We start from the raw sequence: 22,748 nt of genomic DNA on the forward strand, positions 1-22,748 counted from the left end.
ACTATCTCCTTTATTGTTTTTACTCACACAAGCAAGTCAATTCTATTTTTAGATTTTTACGCTCTCAATTTTTGGCGAGCGAAAAGAGAGCAATTTCGGCCGTCACCAAAAAAGTGGCTGCATAGTGCAAAACCAATATATGGCCGTTACGCATCTTGTTATTCTAATGTCTTTGGTCATATCGACTCGGCTATTGGTCCTGATCAAGAATATATATACTTTATATGGTCGGAAACCCTTCCTTCTGCCTGTTACATACTTTTCAACGAATCTAGTATACCCTTTTACTCTACGAGTAACGGGTATAAACACCATAATGGCTTAATTTCCTGTTTCATTTCATACCGTTTCAAACTTAATTTTATGTATCCGAAGCGATATTTACATATATGAATCTAAATTCAATTAATTTCCCTGCGTTCGTTTTAAATCATTTCTATTTGCAGAAAAAAAGACAGATTAATTACAATAACACGTGAAATCATTGCACAAGCCCTTAAATCAGAAAATTTGAAAGTAATATAATATGGAGGAATACGCTCGAGAACCATGTCCGTACAGAATAGTTGATGATTGCGGTGGTGCATTTGCTATGGGATGCATAGGTGGCGGTGTATTTCAAGCAATTAAAGGATTTCGCAATGCACCTTCTGGCATAAATAGAAGATTGGTAAGAATTTTACAATATATTGTGTAATAGTATTGTATAAAAGTTTGTAGCATTCTTTAATTTTTTAAAAGTAAAATGCAATTAAACAATTTTTTTCTTAGATCGGAAGTATAATTGCTATAAAAACTCGGTCACCTGTTATAGCAGGAAATTTTGCTGTCTGGGGTGGCATGTTCAGTACTATTGATTGTACACTTGTCCACTTTCGAAAAAAAGAAGATCCGTGGAATTCTATTATAAGCGGCGCTGCAACAGGAGGAATATTAGCTGCTCGAAATGGTACGTCCTGCAAACACTGAATAACAAAAACTATTCGTTAATTTAAATCTTAGAAGCCGTATCTTGCCAATGCATTTGGGAATCCTTTGCATTTCCTTTTCAATACTATTACAGATTACGCATATCAATATACGTCGTGGAAAAGAGAATTTTATTCTCTTAACTATAAAAAGTTTCGTTGCATTTTCACCAATTAATTCAACCGATAGGTTTAAGAGATAGCATAAAAATTACCACTACTTTTTCAAAAGCTTACCTTTATAGTTGGCCTATTTGCGAATGAGTAAGACAATTACGGCCTAGATCGTTGTTGCGTCTTGCTAACACTTCTTAAAAAATTAAGCGTTTGCAATGGGCAAGAATCTTTGACTCTAAGAATGTGGGACACCATATTTACTGATAAAGACTCTCTCGCGCTCTCTTTTTTATCTCGATCGCTTCCAACTATGGCTAAGCGTTCTTCTGTTTGTTCTGCAATTAAGTCGCTCGCTCATACATCAACCACCAAAAAACAAAGAATCATAATTATAAGACATACAGTTGCGAAAAATATAATAGCAGCATCATAACGTATTTTATTCTCGATCAAATAAATTAAGGTTGCGGTACCGATGGTACGAAATAAAGATTTTTCGCATATTGCTAGATATATTTACCAGCCAAAAATGAACAAAAAAATTGAATTGTCCATACCTTTATTTTTTTTTTGGGCGGCAAGTTTTGAAATGAGGCGAAAACAAAAATAGCAGCACTATCGATTTTTTCAAATCCTTTTTGGCGGTTTGTTTTAGTGAAAAGCACATGGTTATAAAACTTGACATTTGTATTCCTATTTCCAAAATTATTTTTTAAACATACCTTAAATAAATTATTAAAATTGGACGAGGAAAGCATTGCACTTCAGATAAACGTGACGTGGTCAAAGAACCAATTTCTGAAGGAAAATCACACAGAAATATTGGTCTAATCCTTCAATGCGAAAAGAAAATGATAGGAAATGCAATCACCTACAACGAGAATCCCGAAAAACGTGGGAGAAAACAATCATTGGGCACACATCTCTTCAAAAGGCTAGTGTCCGAGAGCTAGAAGGATCCATTTAAAGCTACTATGTAGTTGGGGAAATACCATAATATACCATGGATAAAAACCAGCATGGATCAATATGTGTTTGTGGATATTTTGGTGACGATGATGCTACCCTTTTCCGAATACTATTAACAAGACTATGACCGCAAGTACACCAGCGGGAAAGCCAAGGATTCGTTCCAAAATAAATCTGTTCCTGTTTTGGATTGGCCTACACAGTCCCCAGGCCGAAATCCCATCAAAAATTCTTGGTCAGATATGAGAAAAGCAGTTGTAGCTTCCAAGCCAACTAACAACAAATAACTTTGGGTATAATTAAGGAGTCCTGGAGACAAATATCCTTAAAACGGTGCCAGGACTTGGTTGATTCCTTACCAAAACGTTGCGATTCTGTTACTGGTAATAAGGGATACCCAACCAAGTATTAAACTAGTGGGATGGGTACATAGCCAAATAACAGCCATTAATTGTCTGTGCGCCCATCTTCCAGGCATTTTGTTGTTGTTACCTTAGCTGCTAAAAATTATGGGAACGTTACCGCTGATACAAACAAGGTGACATTTTTGGGCGCCAAGCACGTGCATTGTTTAGTGGACTCCTTATTAGGCGCTGCATTAACTTCGTTTGATGATTCCGTTCTGCATGTGAGCTGACCGATGAGCTTCCGCAAACATTAAAAAAAAAATTTAACGAGCTCGAAGAACTGGATTTTGACGAAATTAAAAGTATGTTAAGTGAAAAGTTTAATGACAGAATGTAACCCGGGTAACGGGTTACTCAGCCAATGGAAGTGCGAAGGTGCTACTTCAACGCTTTGCAAAAATTTAGAAATTTAGAAATTTACAATGTATGTCGGGTCTCGCAGACGCCAGTTCCTAAGTTTTTTTTCATTCATTGCCAACATTGCATACATAATTCGACTAGACGACATAACAAAACTTCGGATTGTCACTAGGTTGGATAATGGACTTCGAAATTGAAGTTGGCTTAGCACGGCTTTCGCAATTGATAGCTAATGATGAACTAACTCATGGAGACATGTTTGCGTTTATATAGGCAGATTGGGATAGTTTAGTTACGAAGTTTAAGAGAATTAAGTTATAAACGTCTATTCTCACGTGGAGAGATGAGCTCCTGAAAAATAGGAGGAATTGGAGAATCCTGAGACAATTGCGTGGGCGGAAGTTGTTGTTACTTCAGTTGGCTCGCCAAGTGATCGAATGTTTAGGGGACGGTGGCTCGACACAGAGTCAGACTGTGCGTAAATAACAGCTAAGCTTAATCAAGGGGCTCTCGATCTTTGATTACATTTTGTACTTAGACATTAATGTGTGTGTGTGAGTTGTTACAATAGTGTGTGTGGTTGGGGAGGTGAAAAATGGATTTGTTAGTTCCCCATCCTTAAGAAAACAGCCTGTCCTCAGGCATTTAGATTAGAATACAATACAGGGATATTGGGGGTACAATATTATCTGTTTCAGGACTTATAATATTTTCGTTATTTAGGGTTTGATTTTTGAATTTTATAATTACTTTTGGGGTATAGTTTTATATGTATATTTAAAGTATGTATATTAAAGTTTCTTGAAGGCAGACAAGTAGTCATTATCTTTCGTGTTAATTACTGCTTCTTTTTATTAATTTGAGGGTCATAGGATTTGCTATTTGTGCAAAATTGAGAATGAACGTACGGTAGATTCCGCAGAGTGCAAGGAAAGATTTTATTCCTTTTGTGGTTTTAGGAATAAGGAAATTAATAATTGCATTTATTTTGTTAGGGTTTGGTTTTTTGTCTGTCGTGATAATGTGACCGAGAAATTATGTTTCTTTCTTCTGAAATTCACATTTATCAAGCTGCAATTTTAGATTAGCTGATCGCAATTTATCAAATACCCTTTTCAATGGCATTATGTGTTCCTCCAATGAAGTGGAATAAATGATTATATCATCTAAATAAATTAACCAATTATGTCTTCTAGAAGGTTGTTCATACATCATTAAAATGTTGCAGGTGCATTTTTAGACCAAAGGGCATACGAGTATATTTATAAAGTGCATGTTTCGTTGAGAATGCTGTTTTGCGTATTGATTGTTGGTCCATTTGAATTTGATGGAAACCTTTATTTAGATCAAAGGTTGTGAAATATTAACAGCGTCCAAGCTTGTCTAATATTTCATCCATTACGCGAATAGGACATTTGTCATCAATGGTTATCTTGTTGAGACTACCATAGTCTATGACTAATCGAAATTTTGGCGTAGATAGAGGATAGTGCTTCTTCTATGTAAGGGGCAATAAGACGGTTTTCCACAGATTTAGAAGACTTAGGACACTCATAGGTAGTCTTGGACTCTTCTGAATTAGATGGTTTGGAGTACTCGTTAGTAACCTTTGACTCATTTGGTTTTAAGTGTGGTTTCCGCTTAATTTTCCGGAGGGTTTTCTCCTTTCTTGGGGTACGTAGAGGGTTTTCCTCTGGGATAGATTATCTGGGGCACTCATTGTAAACCTTTAATTCATCAGATTTTAAGTGGGGTTTCCGCTTAACTTTCCGGAGGGTTTTTCGTTTTTTGGTGTATGTAGAGAGTTTGTGATGAGAGATGTGATCGTACGACATTTTGAATGAATAGCCATTTATATTGACTGTTTGTGTCGAACAAATAATTTAAGTGTTGGCTCTAAATAGTTTCTACCCAATAGTAAATCATATTTTTCTGAAAAGTTGTGAGTATAGAATGTTTGTTTAATGGGACAAAGTTTGCTTCAATGCAATGAAACGCTTTGGTTCAATATTATGGTGTGGACATTTATTATAGAAGGTTTTATTGAAAAATTAAAGAAATTTTGTTTCATTATATTATTCATTTTAATTTTTAAGAATGTGTGACATCCTCCTCTGAATCGTTTTCTGATTCCGAGGCTGAAGAAGGTTGAAGAAAATTTTCGCATCCTGTGTTCATTCAGTATTGGGCATTAGCAGCACTTTTTCTCTGTCGTTTGACGGGAGTGTTTGGTGCACTATTACTTCGTTGTTTAAAATTTAAATGATTCTGGATTCTACTTGTATTTAGTTTTTGTGTGAGTTCACTTGCTAACCTCGGGTTTATTTTAGCGGATCTTGAATTAGTGTTTGGATTTTATTTATTTGTATTTTGCATAGCATTGTTCACGAAGTTTTGATAGTTTGGGGTTGGGTTGTGTTAGGGTTAGAGTGATTATGGGATTTTGTTCGGCCATTAAAAGTTATTTCGTATCCACCTTCTTGTTGTGCCATAATGTCATATCCAGCAAGAGTCACAATTAATCTTCTGGGCAATTTTCTCATGATTACTTTAATTGTATTATTTAATGCATTTTTGTATAATACGGTATTATTGATGTTATTTTCTAACATAAATTTATTCGATATTGTGAATGATTTAATTTCTAACTCTTCGACGAACTTACAGATACTTCCGCTGAACGGTGTGTTGGGTTTTGTATTCGCTGATGAGGACGTATATTAGGGTTGGCCAGGTTGTTGCTCTGGACAACTGGGAAACTCGTTGGGCATCTTTTGCAAGTTGCATCTCAATAGCGCTGAAGAATATATGTCTTTGTCTAGTGTCGGTTGTTGGGTAAAGTTGAAGTATGAATTCGATCCTTCGGATAAAAGCACTGAGCTCCTGGGTGTTACCACTGAACGTTGGTATTTGCCTAATTTGAGTTAGGGCTTGATTTAGATGGGGTTCCGATAACAGTTGGAATGGTTGATTTTGTTGTTTTCGCAGATTATTTGGGATTTTTGTTTTTACATTTTTATTAATCGTATGCAGTAGGTTTAACTATTATGTGTCACCACCGATTATACGTAGTTCTTTTGCATTTTTGGGTTTTTTTGTTTTTTTACTTTTATTGATCGTATGCAGTATGTTTGACTATTGTGTGTCAACCACCGATTATACGTAGTTCTTTTGCGGATTAAATAGAGTTAATTGTATCACGATTTATTTTCACTTTAGCGCCGATTCGCGTGGTTCAATCTTAAAAGATACGCTTGGTCGTACAAGTATTTTTTGTCCCTAGATTGATATTTGTATACAACTCGTACAATATTTCCTTTTTATCCTACCGACTGCGCAATTTCCGAATTCAGACCGAGAGTTTAATAAAAAAAAGAGCACTGCTGTTTTTTTATGTATTATTAAACGTTTTTATTAATTCCAATAAAGGAAGAATTAGAGCCTTTAAATTATCACTAAGTTGGGCAATGGACTTCGAAGTTAAAGTGGGCTTAGCAAAGCTATCGCAATTGATAGCGTACTCAGTACTGAACCAAGCAGATTGGGATAGTTTAGGATCGAAGTTAAAGAAAATTAAGTAAACGTCTATTCTCCCGTGGAGAGAGGAGCTCCCGAAAAATAGAAGTATAAACAGAATAGAATCCGTAGACGATTGCGTGGGCGGAAGTTTTTGTTCTTTTAGTTGGTTTGCCAAGTGATCGAATGTTTAGGGAACGTTGGCTCGTAGAGTAAAAGGGTATACTAGATTCGTTGAAAATATAAACCGGCAGAAGGTAGCGTTTTCGACCATATAAAGCATATATATTCTTGATCAGGATCAATAGCCGAGTCGATCTGGCCATGTCCCTCTGTCCGTTTGTACGAACGTCGAGATCTCAGGAACTACAAAAGCAAGAAATTTGAGATTCAGCTTGCAGACTCCAGTGACATAGAACCAGCGCAAGTTTGTCGATTCATGTTGCCACGCCCACAAACCGCCCAAAACCACCATGTTTGAAAAATGTTTTCATAATTTTTATTTTTTTTTTTGGTATTGTAAATTTCTTTCGATTTGCAAAAAAAACTTTGCCACGCCCACTCTTACGCCCACAAACCGATATAAACTGTCAAAGATAAAATCTTCTACGCACTTCCACTATCTAAGTAAAGGGTATTAGATAGTCGGGAAACCAGATAGATAGTTTCTAGCAATATTCCAAAAAATTTAGAAATTTATTAATAAATGAATCTTGATAGTGTGAGCTTGCAGAGCTGACCAAAAAAAAACGGCAGTGATTAGAGGTTGCTCCCAGCCTGAGATCAACTTCTCTGGCTGCCAGATTGCATAAAGCTCCGCCTAAAAGACGCTAGACAAAGTCCAGTAGTCTGAAGACTCCCATTGTAGTCTTGCTGCTTTCTTGCACGTTGATCCTCTTAGCCATGTCCTGCTTTGCATTAGAGTAAGGTCAACGCATTGGCGTAGCATGTGCCCGAGAGCTTTTCATTGCAAGCTCCAGAGAGCTTTTCTTGCCTTTGCAGAGAGATCCAGATATCCTTATCGGAGGTCTATCTTGTTCATCCGACAAGTTTTAGGTAAAGACATTAGAATAACAAGATGCGTAACGGTCATACATTGGGGTTGCACTATGGCGGCAATAATTGCTTTCTTCGCTCGCGTAAATTTGAGAGCATACAAATCGTAAAATGGAATTTACTTGCTTGTGTATGTACAAACAATAAACAGGAACGTGTGTATATGAACGTACTTGTGCTAGAAGTCGATTTTCAAGCCTAAATCAATTCGGAACTAAGAAACGAATTAAATTGAAGTTTTATATGATCTAATAACATGTCAATTAAAAAGTCCCCGGTCTACAATAGTAATAAGTATTTTTTGACAAAAATTTTTTTTTTATTTAACATGGTTCCCTTCAAGGGCAACTCCAATTCTTCGATATCAATTTTGTAGAACGATTTATCTTTTTCTTCAAAATATACCTTAGTTTCGTGATCACCCCCTCTTTTTGATGAAAATTTCTTCCCAGCGAGCATTCTTTTGAGGTATGAGAACAGGGAGCAGTCGCTGAGTTCTAGATCTGGAGAATACGCTGGATGCGGAATTCGAAGCCCAGTTCATGCATTTTTGCTATCTTTTTAACTGACTTTTGACACGGTGCATTGTTTTGGCGAAAGAACATTTTTTTTATATTTTTAATGGGGCCATTTCTTAGCGATTTCATCCTTAAAATGGTCTAATAACCCTATGTAATAGTCACTGTTGATTTTCTTCCTTATTTTCAAAGTAATCAATGATAAATTTACATCGCGCATCCCAAAATACAGAAGCCATAACCTTGCAAGCCGACTGTAGGGTTTTTGATCGCTTAAAGAGGGTTCATAGTGCGCAGTCCACTCGGATGACTGTCGATTAGACTTCGGAGTGAAATGATGGAGCCATGTTTTATCCATTGTCACATATCGACGAAAAAAGTACGCTTGAACATCTTCAAACACTACTCCGAATGTGCTTATTTCACCACGTCTAAACTTAGTACCGATCCTTGATTGTTGATTATCCTAGGGCAGTGTCAGAAAACTTATTATCAAGCCAAGTTTTTGTATCAACTGTATTTTTCTCCTTCAAATAGCAGTATTTTTCCAACACGCGAAAATCTTTTTATCCATTTTCTATATAATACCAAAAGTAACTTCACTAATGCTATAACTTACAAACTAATGAACCCACATCTGACAAATTAATAAACATGCTGTTCAAAGGTTAGGGCTTACTAAAAATAATATGCAATTTAAAAATAATTTTTACTCTGGCCAGGGACATATCAATTGACCAAGTAAAATATTTTTTAAAAATTTAGTATTAATAATATTCGTTACGTACAATTTTGTACGATTAAGACTTTGAAGATTTTCATATAACCTCATAAATCAGACAGAACGCGACAAAGAAAATGCAGTTCGTCAATAAACGAGTGTCCGATGACCAGTTCAGCGGCCGCAATCGGTCACAGGGACATTCTACTCCAGTACACATGGAAACATAAATCCTAGGTGGGAACACTTGGCCTAGAAGACCGATGACCGACGTAGTCCAGAAAAAGCTCTAAGCCGGTATAAAAAGACCTCAACCAACAGATAAAGTATTTAATTACGCCGACGTAACATACGATTAGTAAATATATGTATATTTTTGTAATAACGATAACCGAAGGGTATCCGGTATAAAAGAAAATATTTTATTGTTAGCCTCTTCCAGGCAATATATTTCATTAATAGACTTTAATGTTCAATATTGATTAAATAAAAATAACTTTTCAGCGGTGTGTATCCGTCTTGTTTTTGATATGCAAAGACAAGAGCCCTCAGAGCGACGTTTGTAGTCGTGAATAGCCATAAATTTTGTTGACGTGTGCACTGTGATGAATTGGATACTAAAAACAATCATAGCCAACTTTTCATAATTTTTGTATGCTAGCCTTAAATTTTTGTATCACACATGGCACTAGCCAAAATTATATTTATCATATTTATTTAAATACAACAAAATGAGTAGGTAAACATTCATCATGTAGGAATGTGGCCGAAACATTGCCCGATCGATTTACGATAAAGCTACAGCCACCTTGTGGGGCAGTGAGGACTGCTGACTGACGAACAGTACAAATATAATTTTTTGTACATCCAAATCTTATACTTATGCTCGTTACGTTGGAGAGGTAAGGGCTTGCTTAAAAGATCTATTTTATGCACATAACATTTATAATTTATGAGAAACCATAATGAGAAATAACTAATTTCCTTTGTTTTTGGGCACGACATGCGGACATACATATGCACCTAAGAATGCAACAATCATTCAAATTTGTTTTACACGACGGCTGCTGGCTCTAGAGCGCTCTCTGGCTTTTGAGCAAAAATTGGAGAGCCTGAAGCCAGCTATAGAGCCAGCACAAAAAAATCATGTGCAAAAAAAATCGTATGGCGTTAAGCATCTTGTTATTCTTTGGTTTAGCGGTGCATCTTATTCGCCTAGGAGGAATAAGACGTTGGGATTTTTTCGGCTTGTCGGAACTAGCTTGAAGTCCAAATGTCCCACCGACAACAAGTTTCTTAGTTTCCGCTGTGACAAGGCCGGCGGTCTCCTTTTCCTTCGGCGCTGCATCCAGGTCAAGAATCCCCTTCTAGCTTTGGACAGAAGGGAAAGTGCGGGGATCAGTAGACTTCACTCCGTTCTGGGTTGCCCACCCAGAACCACCTTCTTGTTGTGCCATAATGTCATATCCAGCAAGAGTCACAATTAATCTTCTGGGCAATTTTCTCATGATTACTTTAATTGTATTATTTAATGCATTTTTGTATAATATGGTATTATTGATGTTATTTTCTAACATAAATTTATTCGATATTGTGAATGATTTAATTTCTAACTCTTCGACGAACTTACAGATACTTCCGCTGAACGGTGTGTTGTAGAGACGACGGAGTAGTTCCTCACATGGTGTTTGGGTTTTGTATTCGCTGATGAGGACGTTCATTAGGGTTGGCCAGGTTGTTGCTCTGGACAACTGGGAAACTCGTTGGGCATCTTTTGCAAGTTGCATCTCAATAGCGCTGAAGAATATATGTCTTTGTCTAGTGTCGGTTGTTGGGTAAAGTTGAAGTATGAATTCGATCCTTCGGATAAAAGCACTGAGCTCCTGGGTGTTACCACTGAACGTTGGTATTTGCCTAATTTGAGTTAGGGCTTGATTTAGATGGGGTTCCGATAACAGTTGGAATGGTTGATTTTGTTGTTTTCGCAGATTATTTGGGATTTTTGTTTTTACATTTTTATTAATCGTATGCAGTAGGTTTAACTATTATGTGTCACCACCGATTATACGTAGTTCTTTTGCATTTTTGGGTTTTTTTGTTTTTTTACTTTTATTGATCGTATGCAGTATGTTTGACTATTGTGTGTCAACCACCGATTATACGTAGTTCTTTTGCGGATTAAATAGAGTTAATTGTATCACGATTTATTTTCACTTTAGCGCCGATTCGCGTGGTTCAATCTTAAAAGATACGCTTGGTCGTACAAGTATTTTTTGTCCCTAGATTGATATTTGTATACAACTCGTACAATATTTCCTTTTTATCCTACCGACTGCGCAATTTCCGAATTCAGACCGAGAGTTTAATAAAAAAAAGAGCACTGCTGTTTTTTTATGTATTATTAAACGTTTTTATTAATTCCAATAAAGGAAGAATTAGAGCCTTTAAATTATCACTAAGTTGGGCAATGGACTTCGAAGTTAAAGTGGGCTTAGCAAAGCTATCGCAATTGATAGCGTACTCAGTACTGAACCAAGCAGATTGGGATAGTTTAGGATCGAAGTTAAAGAAAATTAAGTAAACGTCTATTCTCCCGTGGAGAGAGGAGCTCCCGAAAAATAGAAGTATAAACAGAATAGAATCCGTAGACGATTGCGTGGGCGGAAGTTTTTGTTTTTTAGTTGGTTTGCCAAGTGATCGAATGTTTAGGGAACGTTGGCTCGTAGAGTAAAAGGGTATACTAGATTCGTTGAAAATATAAACCGGCAGAAGGTAGCGTTTTCGACCATATAAAGCATATATATTCTTGATCAGGATCAATAGCCGAGTCGATCTGGCCATGTCCCTCTGTCCGTTTGTACGAACGTCGAGATCTCAGGAACTACAAAAGCAAGAAATTTGAGATTCAGCTTGCAGACTCCAGTGACATAGAACCAGCGCAAGTTTGTCGATTCATGTTGCCACGCCCACAAACCGCCCAAAACCACCATGTTTGAAAAATGTTTTCATAATTTTTATTTTTTTTTTTGGTATTGTAAATTTCTTTCGATTTGCAAAAAAAACTTTGCCACGCCCACTCTTACGCCCACAAACCGATATAAACTGTCAAAGATAAAATCTTCTACGCACTTCCACTATCTAAGTAAAGGGTATTAGATAGTCGGGAAACCAGATAGATAGTTTCTAGCAATATTCCAAAAAATTTAGAAATTTATTAATAAATGAATCTTGATAGTGTGAGCTTGCAGAGCTGACCAAAAAAAAACGGCAGTGATTAGAGGTTGCTCCCAGCCTGAGATCAACTTCTCTGGCTGCCAGATTGCATAAAGCTCCGCCTAAAAGACGCTAGACAAAGTCCAGTAGTCTGAAGACTCCCATTGTAGTCTTGCTGCTTTCTTGCACGTTGATCCTCTTAGCCATGTCCTGCTTTGCATTAGAGTAAGGTCAACGCATTGGCGTAGCATGTGCCCGAGAGCTTTTCATTGCAAGCTCCAGAGAGCTTTTCTTGCCTTTGCAGAGAGATCCAGATATCCTTATCGGAGGTCTATCTTGTTCATCCGACAAGTTTTAGGTAAAGACATTAGAATAACAAGATGCGTAACGGTCATACATTGGGGTTGCACTATGGCGGCAATAATTGCTTTCTTCGCTCGCGTAAATTTGAGAGCATACAAATCGTAAAATGGAATTTACTTGCTTGTGTATGTACAAACAATAAACAGGAACGTGTGTATATGAACGTACTTGTGCTAGAAGTCGATTTTCAAGCCTAAATCAATTCGGAACTAAGAAACGAATTAAATTGAAGTTTTATATGATCTAATAACATGTCAATTAAAAAGTCCCCGGTCTACAATAGTAATAAGTATTTTTTGACAAAAATTTTTTTTTTATTTAACATGGTTCCCTTCAAGGGCAACTCCAATTCTTCGATATCAATTTTGTAGAACGATTTATCTTTTTCTTCAAAATATACCTTAGTTTCGTGATCACCCCCTCTTTTTGATGAAAATTTCTTCCCAGCGAGCATTCTTTTGAGGTATGAGAACAGGGAGCAGTCGCTGAGTTCTAGATCTGGAGAATACGCTGGATGCGGAATTCGAAGCCCAGTTCATGCATTTTTGCTATCTTTTTAACTGACTTTTGACACGGTGCATTGTTTTGGCGAAAGAACATTTTTTTTATATTTTTAATGGGGCCATTTCTTAGCGATTTCATCCTTAAAATGGTCTAATAACCCTATGTAATAGTCACTGTTGATTTTCTTCCTTATTTTCAAAGTAATCAATGATAAATTTACATCGCGCATCCCAAAATACAGAAGCCATAACCTTGCAAGCCGACTGTAGGGTTTTTGATCGCTTAAAGAGGGTTCATAGTGCGCAGTCCACTCGGATGACTGTCGATTAGACTTCGGAGTGAAATGATGGAGCCATGTTTTATCCATTGTCACATATCGACGAAAAAAGTACGCTTGAACATCTTCAAACACTACTCCGAATGTGCTTATTTCACCACGTCTAAACTTAGTACCGATCCTTGATTGTTGATTATCCTAGGGCAGTGTCAGAAAACTTATTATCAAGCCAAGTTTTTGTATCAACTGTATTTTTCTCCTTCAAATAGCAGTATTTTTCCAACACGCGAAAATCTTTTTATCCATTTTCTATATAATACCAAAAGTAACTTCACTAATGCTATAACTTACAAACTAATGAACCCACATCTGACAAATTAATAAACATGCTGTTCAAAGGTTAGGGCTTACTAAAAATAATATGCAATTTAAAAATAATTTTTACTCTGGCCAGGGACATATCAATTGACCAAGTAAAATATTTTTTAAAAATTTAGTATTAATAATATTCGTTACGTACAATTTTGTACGATTAAGACTTTGAAGATTTTCATATAACCTCATAAATCAGACAGAACGCGACAAAGAAAATGCAGTTCGTCAATAAACGAGTGTCCGATGACCAGTTCAGCGGCCGCAATCGGTCACAGGGACATTCTACTCCAGTACACATGGAAACATAAATCCTAGGTGGGAACACTTGGCCTAGAAGACCGATGACCGACGTAGTCCAGAAAAAGCTCTAAGCCGGTATAAAAAGACCTCAACCAACAGATAAAGTATTTAATTACGCCGACGTAACATACGATTAGTAAATATATGTATATTTTTGTAATAACGATAACCGAAGGGTATCCGGTATAAAAGAAAATATTTTATTGTTAGCCTCTTCCAGGCAATATATTTCATTAATAGACTTTAATGTTCAATATTGATTAAATAAAAATAACTTTTCAGCGGTGTGTATCCGTCTTGTTTTTGATATGCAAAGACAAGAGCCCTCAGAGCGACGTTTGTAGTCGTGAATAGCCATAAATTTTGTTGACGTGTGCACTGTGATGAATTGGATACTAAAAACAATCATAGCCAACTTTTCATAATTTTTGTATGCTAGCCTTAAATTTTTGTATCACACATGGCACTAGCCAAAATTATATTTATCATATTTATTTAAATACAACAAAATGAGTAGGTAAACATTCATCATGTAGGAATGTGGCCGAAACATTGCCCGATCGATTTACGATAAAGCTACAGCCACCTTGTGGGGCAGTGAGGACTGCTGACTGACGAACAGTACAAATATAATTTTTTGTACATCCAAATCTTATACTTATGCTCGTTACGTTGGAGAGGTAAGGGCTTGCTTAAAAGATCTATTTTATGCACATAACATTTATAATTTATGAGAAACCATAATGAGAAATAACTAATTTCCTTTGTTTTTGGGCACGACATGCGGACATACATATGCACCTAAGAATGCAACAATCATTCAAATTTGTTTTACACGACGGCTGCTGGCTCTAGAGCGCTCTCTGGCTTTTGAGCAAAAATTGGAGAGCCTGAAGCCAGCTATAGAGCCAGCACAAAAAAATCATGTGCAAAAAAAATCGTATGGCGTTAAGCATCTTGTTATTCTTTGGTTTAGCGGTGCATCTTATTCGCCTAGGAGGAATAAGACGTTGGGATTTTTTCGGCTTGTCGGAACTAGCTTGAAGTCCAAATGTCCCACCGACAACAAGTTTCTTAGTTTCCGCTGTGACAAGGCCGGCGGTCTCCTTTTCCTTCGGCGCTGCATCCAGGTCAAGAATCCCCTTCTAGCTTTGGACAGAAGGGAAAGTGCGGGGATCAGTAGACTTCACTCCGTTCTGGGTTGCCCCAGTTAGTAGAGAGGTGCTAGGAGAGAGAGAGGATTGGTAGAGGATGGTAGCAACCACTAATTCTATTAACTTTTGAGCTGACATCCCAGCCCCGTTTTTATTTTAATCGATGTCCATACAGATTTTTTATCTCTGGGAACCACGATCCCGTATCCTTGATGCCAATTACCTTAAACCATGGTTTTGCCTCAGCTAGACATTTTTCCGCCTGTCGACATGTAAGTGGCACCGAGTGTTTCTCTGTTATCCCTGGTCACCGCAATGCCCATTGTACAGCTGGCAGTCTCGTGGAGGGTTGAGCTAGTTAGCTTAACATAAACTTTGAATAATAATATAAAATATAACAAAAATAACAAGAAAAGTCAATAAGAAAAATTACAAGGGTTGAATCCAAAAAATGATTCAAATCGGTTCAGTATTTTAAAATCGATCTTACACCGACTTATGGGTTTTGAGTATGAGGTGTTGTTCTTGAATATGTTCTTTATCATAATCAAAAGAGATCGGGTCCCCCGACGTCCCATCCCGAATTTCTCAGGCAAAAGATACTTTCAACTCAGCGTAAAAAACGCGCGGCTTAGTGCAAATCTGCTACAAACAGCGACTGCGAAACTGTATGGCGGGCATACATTTTTTTCTGTATTGGTGGCTTGTTTAAATGAATGTATAATGATTATAATTATAAAAAATAGGAAAAAATAGATAAAAAATTGAGAGAAAAAAAATGTTTGTTTTTTTAGAGCAAGCAAATGAGAAATGAGAAATCTACTATTTATCACACCATATAGTATGACCACTTAATCGAAAGTTACTAAAAAAAAATTATGAAAATATCTCAACTGGTTGAAGGATTATGATTTTTGTAACCCAAAAGTATCTAAGGCGCCGCTGTGCGACGCTGGTCCGACCGAATTTGTAAACAATCGTGTGGCTTCGGTAGGCGCATTTACATTTTAGTAAACGGTATCTGAAGCAGACACTAGGCATCAGCGCACATTGTTTATTTTCTTAATTCAAGATTACCTATGTGGGGACCACCCACTAAACTTCCACACCGTGCCTGCGTCCTTCGGTGATTGCCAAACAGCCAACACCGCGAATGACACTTTTTGATAGTTAGCTTTCTCGATAGTTTTGGTGGACGATAACATTCGCACTCCGATCTCTACTTAATAATTCAGTTAATAAAGGATTACTTGTTCATACTCCCCCATTGGTGACCCCGACGTGATCTAATTCCGAAAATTGTGTGGAGATCGCAGTATTCCGGCGAACATATTGACTTCGGTTGAAAACTGGCACTTTGGTGGTACATAACCTCAGGATATGGTTAACCACAGTGATGATGAAGACTCCCAGTCGAGGCAGCAACCGTCCCAGCAGGCACAAACAGTGCCCCCAAAACAAGCGCCCCCACAACAAGGGCCTCCACAATAAACGACTCTTCAATGGCCGCAGCAGACGCTTCAAACACCGCTGCAACAGCAGCCGGCGACCCAACCAGTTGGGCAACCACAGGGTTCATTCCATTCTCAAAATGTTGCAGCAACCCGTTGCGTTTTACCCGGGCTCATCCGCTTCGCCGTTATCGATCGCGATAAGGCCGGGAGGCGACGAGCATGCGTCAGACGAGATTGGCCGAGTCCCGTTTAGGGCTCCACCATACATGAAAGGGCAATCGCATGTACTTTTTACCCTACTGGAGTCGCAATTCGCAAGTCTCCACATAACGGTAGACGAAACAATGTTCCATCAAACTTTGAACGTACTGCCAGCAGAGTACTTGGAGACCATCATGTATATTCTACGCATTCTATTCCCCCGCCTACTGGGGGGTATGAAGCAATTAAGGCCAAAATTATTGCCGAACACATGCCTTCAACTCAGTCCCAGTTCGCACAGTTGTTTCGTTCGCTGGAGCTTGGAGACAGCAAGCCTTCTGTATTGCTGCGCCGCATGCGCGAACTGGCTAGGGACGGCATTGGAGAAGACGCCCTGAAAGCCATGTGGCTTGAGCGGTTACCCGAGGGTTTGCGACTTGTAGTGGCGATGGCGCAAAGCGATCTTGACAATATCGTGATGATGGCTGACAGGACCTGGGAGTTCACCCCACGATCAACGCGGTCGCACCCATAGCGCGTCAGCAAGGCACAGATCTGTGGACCAGCAATTGACGGAGTTGAGAGCCATGATAGCCGAGCTCGGAAGGTGCCCAAAACATTAGAGCCGTAGTCAAACCAGAAGCAACAAACCCGGCTCTCGTGGAAATAGCAGCAGTCGATCAAAGTCCCGTGACAATCGCTTTTGTTTCTACCACAATCGGTTCGGTGAAAAAGCGAGGAAATGCAGATCGCCTTGCAAGTGGCCAGCGGGAAACTAACCGCCACTTCGCAAGAGGCAGCATGCGAAGTGGACGCGATCCATTCCAGACGTCTATTTATATTCGACAGAAATTCGAACACTGAATACTTGATAGACACTGGCGCGGACATATCAGTTCTGTCCGCCAACGCATTCCCTCACCTAAAACCATCGTCAACGCATCAATTATACGCAGCCAATGGCACACCAATTAGCACATACGGGACGAGAACCCTACCACTCACACTTGGACTCCAACGACGTTTCAACGTTAATAGTGGCCAATGTGTCAAAAGCTATCATCGGCGCGGATTTCATCTCGCGCTACGGTCTCATCATCGACATCAAGGGACGCAAGATAATCGATGAAGCCACCTCACTGTTTACAGTCTGTAAACTTCGTCATGTCCAGTACTCACCCATCTCGACCGTTGCCACCAAATGTGAGTACCATGACATTATTTTACAATAAAAAGACCTGACCCTGCCTCCTGTTTTCGATGAGGAACTCATGCAAAATACATTGCGACAGAGGGCCAGCCCGTATTTGCAAAGGTCCGCCTTCTGAATGCTGAGACTCTAGCTACGACCAAAAACGAAGTTGCACGATTGCTAGAAGCGGGAATATGCCGACCGAGCCGCAGAAACGGCGATTGGCGACCTTGTGGTGACTATCGTCGGTTGAACGCGATCACGGTTCCTGACCGATATCCGCTCCCACACATTCGCGACATCAACCAGGTGTTGGCCGGCAAGTCCATATTCTCCACCATCGATCTGGTCAGTGCCTATTATCAGATCCTGCTCGCGCAGGAAGATCGGGAGAAGACCGCCATCATCACACCATTCGGACTCTTCGAGTCCTGCGGCAAGTCAACCTACATATTAACGTGGCTAAGAGTGTGTTGGGAAAGACTGACGTAACATTTCTGGGATACTCTATCACGGCATCCGATATATCCCCAACGGTCGAACGAATTAATGCGATCAACGAGTTCCCGAAGCCGACCAAGATATGCGAGTTGCTCCGGTTCATTGTCATGCTCAACTGTTACCGCCGTTTCCTGCCGCAAGCAGCCGTTGTTCAAGGCATTCTCCAAGCTCTCATCCCGGGCAACAAGAAGAACGACCAGTCATTGATAGTTTGGTCCGAGGACCAAAATGGTATTTTTGCGCTGCAAAACCGACTTGCCCAGCGTAGCACGGTTGGCGCACCCAATAGCCAACGCACCCCTTGCTCTCCATGTTGACGCCAGCAATTACGCGGTCGAAGCAGCGCTTCACCAGGTCAACGACAAAAAACTGCAGCCCCTGAGTTTCTACTTTAAGCTCATGACGGAAACACAAAAGCGCTACATTACGTACGTTCGGGAGCTATTAGCGATTTTCCAAGCCGTCAAGTTCAATCGTTTCATGATCGAGGGACGCAACTGCACTATTTACACCGACCACAAGCCATTAGTTTATGCGTTTCGACAGGATCACGTGAAAGCATCACCACGATAAACGAGACAGTTGTCGTTTATCGCCGAATTCTGCACGAAAGCATATTAGTGGTGCGTCCAATACTGTGGCAGACGCCCTATCCCGCATTGCTGGAATCGAACAAATCGACATGGACGAGTGCGCACGCCTACAAGAGGCGGACGGCGAACTGCAGCAACTGTTAAGAGACATCGAGACGGGCAAATCTTCGTTGCAATTGCGTAAACTTCAGCTGCCGAGCTCCAACATCAGCGTATATTGTGATGTATCATCGTCCCGTATTCGTCGATACATTCTATCGTCGATAAGCAGAATCGTATTCGACGTGCTGCATGGTATGGCTCATTCCGGCAAACGCGCTACTGTCAAACTGGTCAACGAACGTTTTGTATGGCCCAGCATCAACAAGGACATTGCCTCATGAACGTCGTCTTGTGTCGAGTGCCAGCAATTTTGATGTGCCTGATGTCCGTTTCCAGCACATCAACATAGACCTGATTGGTCCGTTACCACCATCCAATGGCTATCGCTACTGCTTGACGATAATCGATCGGTTCAGCAGATGGCCATCACCCGCCGAAATTTTGTATGGCACCACCATACGCCTGCCTGGTGATCTCTTTGAGTCTAGCCGGATTGAGGACTGCAACTCGCACTTTGTCAAGAGCCTGCGGAACATTATGACGCAGCTTCAGCCGACTCAGCCGAGTAATGTGGGGCCACCCACTAAACTTCCACACCGTGCCTGCATCCTTCGGTGACTGGCAAACAGCAAAGACCGCGAATGGCACTTTTCGATAGTTAGCTTTCTGGAGCTTTTTGGAGGAAGATCTCTCTCTTCCACCAGCAGCTGCCGCGTGCAGAACATACGCACTCTGATCTCAACTTTATAATTCAGCAAATAAAGGAATACTTGTTCATACTCCCACACATATTTTAATTTTTCTTTTCATTTATGCCTGCAAAATTTTATAAATTAATGCAATTTCTTAATATAAATGCATTAATGTTTACTATTTGCTTATATCGGCTTATATGTATATGTATTTGCTATATGTGCTATTTATTAAGTTGCTGAGTTCTCGAAAATATTTTATGATTGTGATTCCTAACCAAATCTGAATATAACTGCCCCTCAAAATAGTCTTTGAAAATAAAAACAATAGCGAACGCTATAGACAAGTTCCCCGACTATCTGATACCCGTTACTCAGCTATTGGAAGTGCGCAGGAGAGTCTTCAACACTAACAGTTTTTGGCGGTTTGTGGGCGTGACAAAAAGTTTTTTGGCAAATCGATAGAAATATCAATATCAATATCAATATCAAAACATTTTTCAAAAGTGTGGACGTGGCAGTTTTGGGTGGTTTGTGGGCGTAAAAGTGGGCGTGGCAACATGAATAAACTAACTTGCGCTGCGTCTATGTCTCTGGAGTCTGTATGCTTAATCTCAACTTTCTAGCTTTTGTAGTTCCTGAGATCTCAGCGTTCATATGGACGGACAGACAAACAGACCAGACGGACGGACAGACGGACATGGCCAGATCGACTCGGCTATTGATCCTGATCAAGAATGTATATACTTTATATGGTCGGAAACGCTTCCTTCTGCCTGTTACATACTTTTTAACGAATCTACCCTTTTAATCTACGAGTAACGGGTTTAAGTATCATATATCAAATAAATAACAAAAGTGTGAAAAAGTATCAAAACATTTTTCAAAAGTTTGGGCGTGGCAGTCTTGAGTGATTTGTGGGCGTTAGGGTGGACGTGGCAAAAAGTTTTTTTTGGCAAATCGATAAAAAAATACAAGACTAACAAAAAAATAAAAAACAAGAGAGAACGCTATAGTCGAGTTCCCCGACTATCTGATACCCGTTACTCAGCTAGTGTAAGTGCGAAGGACAGTTTTTGGCGGTTTGGGCGTGGCCAAAAGTTTTTTGGCAAATAGATAGAAATTTACAAGACTAATACAAAAATGAAAAAATATCAAAACAATTTTCAAAAGTGTGGGCGTGGCAGCTTTGGGCGGTTTGTGGGCGTTAGAGTGGGCGTGGCAAAAAGTTTTTTTGCAAATCGATAGAAATTTACAAGACTAATACAAAAATGAAAAAATATCAAAACAATTTTCAAAAGTGTGGGCGTGGCAGCTTTGGGCGGTTTGTGGGCATTAGAGTGGGCGTGGCAAAAAGTTTTTTTGCAAATCGGTAGAAATTTACAAGACCAATACAAAAATGAAAAAATATTAAAACATTTTTCAAAAATGTGGGCGGTGCAGTTTTGGGCGGTTTGTGGGCGTTAGAGTGGGCGTGGCAACCTGAATCGATAAACTTGCGCTGCGTCTATGTCCCTGGAGTCTGTATACTTAATCTCAACTTTCTAGCTTTTGTAGTTCCTGAGATCTCGACGTTCATACGGACAGACGGACAGACAGACGGACGGACAGACGTCCTTCTGCCTGTTACATACTTTTCAATGAATCTAGTATACCCTTTTACTCTACGAGTAACGGGTATAAATATCAACGTATTTTTCAAAAGTGTGGGCGTGGCAATAGGTTGTATTGTATTATGTATTTTCTTTAGCCACCAAGAAATATAGAATATATAATATATTATTTTCAGTCCAGTTTCTGTTCGCCATCGTACTGGGTCTAACTAAAAAACTTTATTGCTACTTTTAAACTAAGTATCGGATTTGTTTATTAGAATAAATGTTTTCATTTATTTTTAGGCGTTCCAGCCATGGCAGGTAGCGCAATCATCGGGGGCGTACTCTTAGCTCTGATCGAAGGTGTTGGAATACTGTTTACAAGAATATCCGCTGACCAATTTAAAAATCCGATACCACCTGCAGAAGACCCTCTAGCCCTTGGAGACTCTGGAAGTCATTTTTCATTTGAATCCGCTTCGAAGCAAACGCAATATCAATAAACTAGTAACCATTGAAAACGAAAAATTAATTTTTTTTGCTGTGATGCAAAGTTGGAAAGGGGTGGAATATATTTAATGTACCCTCGTCTAACCTGTTCACTTTAATCATGTAATAATGTTTTCTCTCCGAGTTTTTCAATAATAAAAAAAAATTTTTTTATATTCTTTGAACTCAATATAGCGAACTCCAAAGGTGATCTATACTCAAGAATCGGATGTACTAGCGAAATTAATAATGCATTAGTCAATTAAGGATCATCAAATTCCATATGCCACCTTTTTATAAAACCAAGCCCACCCCTGGCCTTATTGACTATAGAAAAAAAATGGTATAAAAATTTAAGTTTACAGTGCAGAAGAGCACCAAGATCATCAACCCTTGTTATACTGTTCAAAGAGCACCCACTTATAGTGTAAGTCGCGGCGTGTCTTGTGGTGACACGAAAGAAGGTCATAGCTTTTCACTTCGAGCCATTTAAGTTTAGTACGTTATCATTGCACCATATTTAAAAGCTTTTTAGATGGGATTGTAAGTCCAAATGAAAAGAAATGTCCTTATACCATATAACTTAACATTGTCTGCGTACATAAGTACACGCGAATATTGTATTACTAAAGAAGGTCGTTAATAAATGTGGTAAAAAGGAGCGGGCCAATGTGGCTCAGCTCCCTCATTGGATATGACTCGGAGAATACAAGACAAAAATGCTTAAAGAAAAACCTATGCGTCCCTTCTAAATCCTTAAAATCCAATTTAGAAGGTCAACAGGGAAATCTAATAAATCAAGTTTCCTTAATAGGTATGATTATTGAATGATTATGATTATAAAAAATAGGAAAAAATAGATGAAAAATTAAGAGAAAAAAAATATTTTTTATTTTTGTATTTATTTATTTTTTCTTTTTAAGACATTAAATATGTACCATATTAGCATTTTCAGAGCAATGTTCCATCAAACTTTGAACGTACTGCCAACAGAGTACTTGGTGATCATCATGTACATTCTGCGAAATCCGCCGCCTACTGGAAGGTATGAAGCAATTAAGGCCAAAATTATTGCCGAACACATGCCTTCAACTCAGTCTCAGTTCGCACA

The 22,748-nt window shown here is 39.0% G+C and overlaps 1 protein-coding gene across 1 annotated transcript; it reads left to right on the top strand.

Annotated features, from left to right (window-relative positions):
* Positions 1-407: 407 nt before the first annotated feature.
* LOC26535034 (mitochondrial import inner membrane translocase subunit Tim17-A) lies at positions 408-21,676 on the top strand. Its single transcript, XM_015199087.3, has 3 exons — positions 408-670; positions 772-949; positions 21,452-21,676. Exons 1-3 carry the CDS (start codon positions 527-529, stop codon positions 21,649-21,651), a joined length of 522 nt encoding a protein of 173 aa, XP_015054573.1. The 5' UTR covers positions 408-526; the 3' UTR covers positions 21,652-21,676.
* The last annotated feature ends 1,072 nt before the right edge of the window (positions 21,677-22,748 follow it).

Source organism: Drosophila yakuba, unplaced genomic scaffold (genome assembly GCF_016746365.2).
Source record: "Drosophila yakuba strain Tai18E2 unplaced genomic scaffold, Prin_Dyak_Tai18E2_2.1 Segkk4_quiver_pilon_scaf, whole genome shotgun sequence".
NCBI classification, from domain to species: Eukaryota; Metazoa; Arthropoda; class Insecta; order Diptera; family Drosophilidae; genus Drosophila; species Drosophila yakuba.

What these genes read in the sequence shown, in the direction of transcription:
- LOC26535034 (XM_015199087.3), top strand. Translation starts at nt 527, where the DNA reads ATGGAGGAATACGCTCGAGAACCATGTCCGTACAGAATAGTTGATGAT. An exon ending in CTGGCATAAATAGAAGATTG is followed by an intron (nt 671 to 771) that starts GTAAGAATTTTA and finishes TTTTTTTCTTAG; the next exon opens with ATCGGAAGTATAATTGCTAT. An exon ending in AATATTAGCTGCTCGAAATG is followed by an intron (nt 950 to 21,451) that starts GTACGTCCTGCA and finishes ATTTATTTTTAG; the next exon opens with GCGTTCCAGCCATGGCAGGT.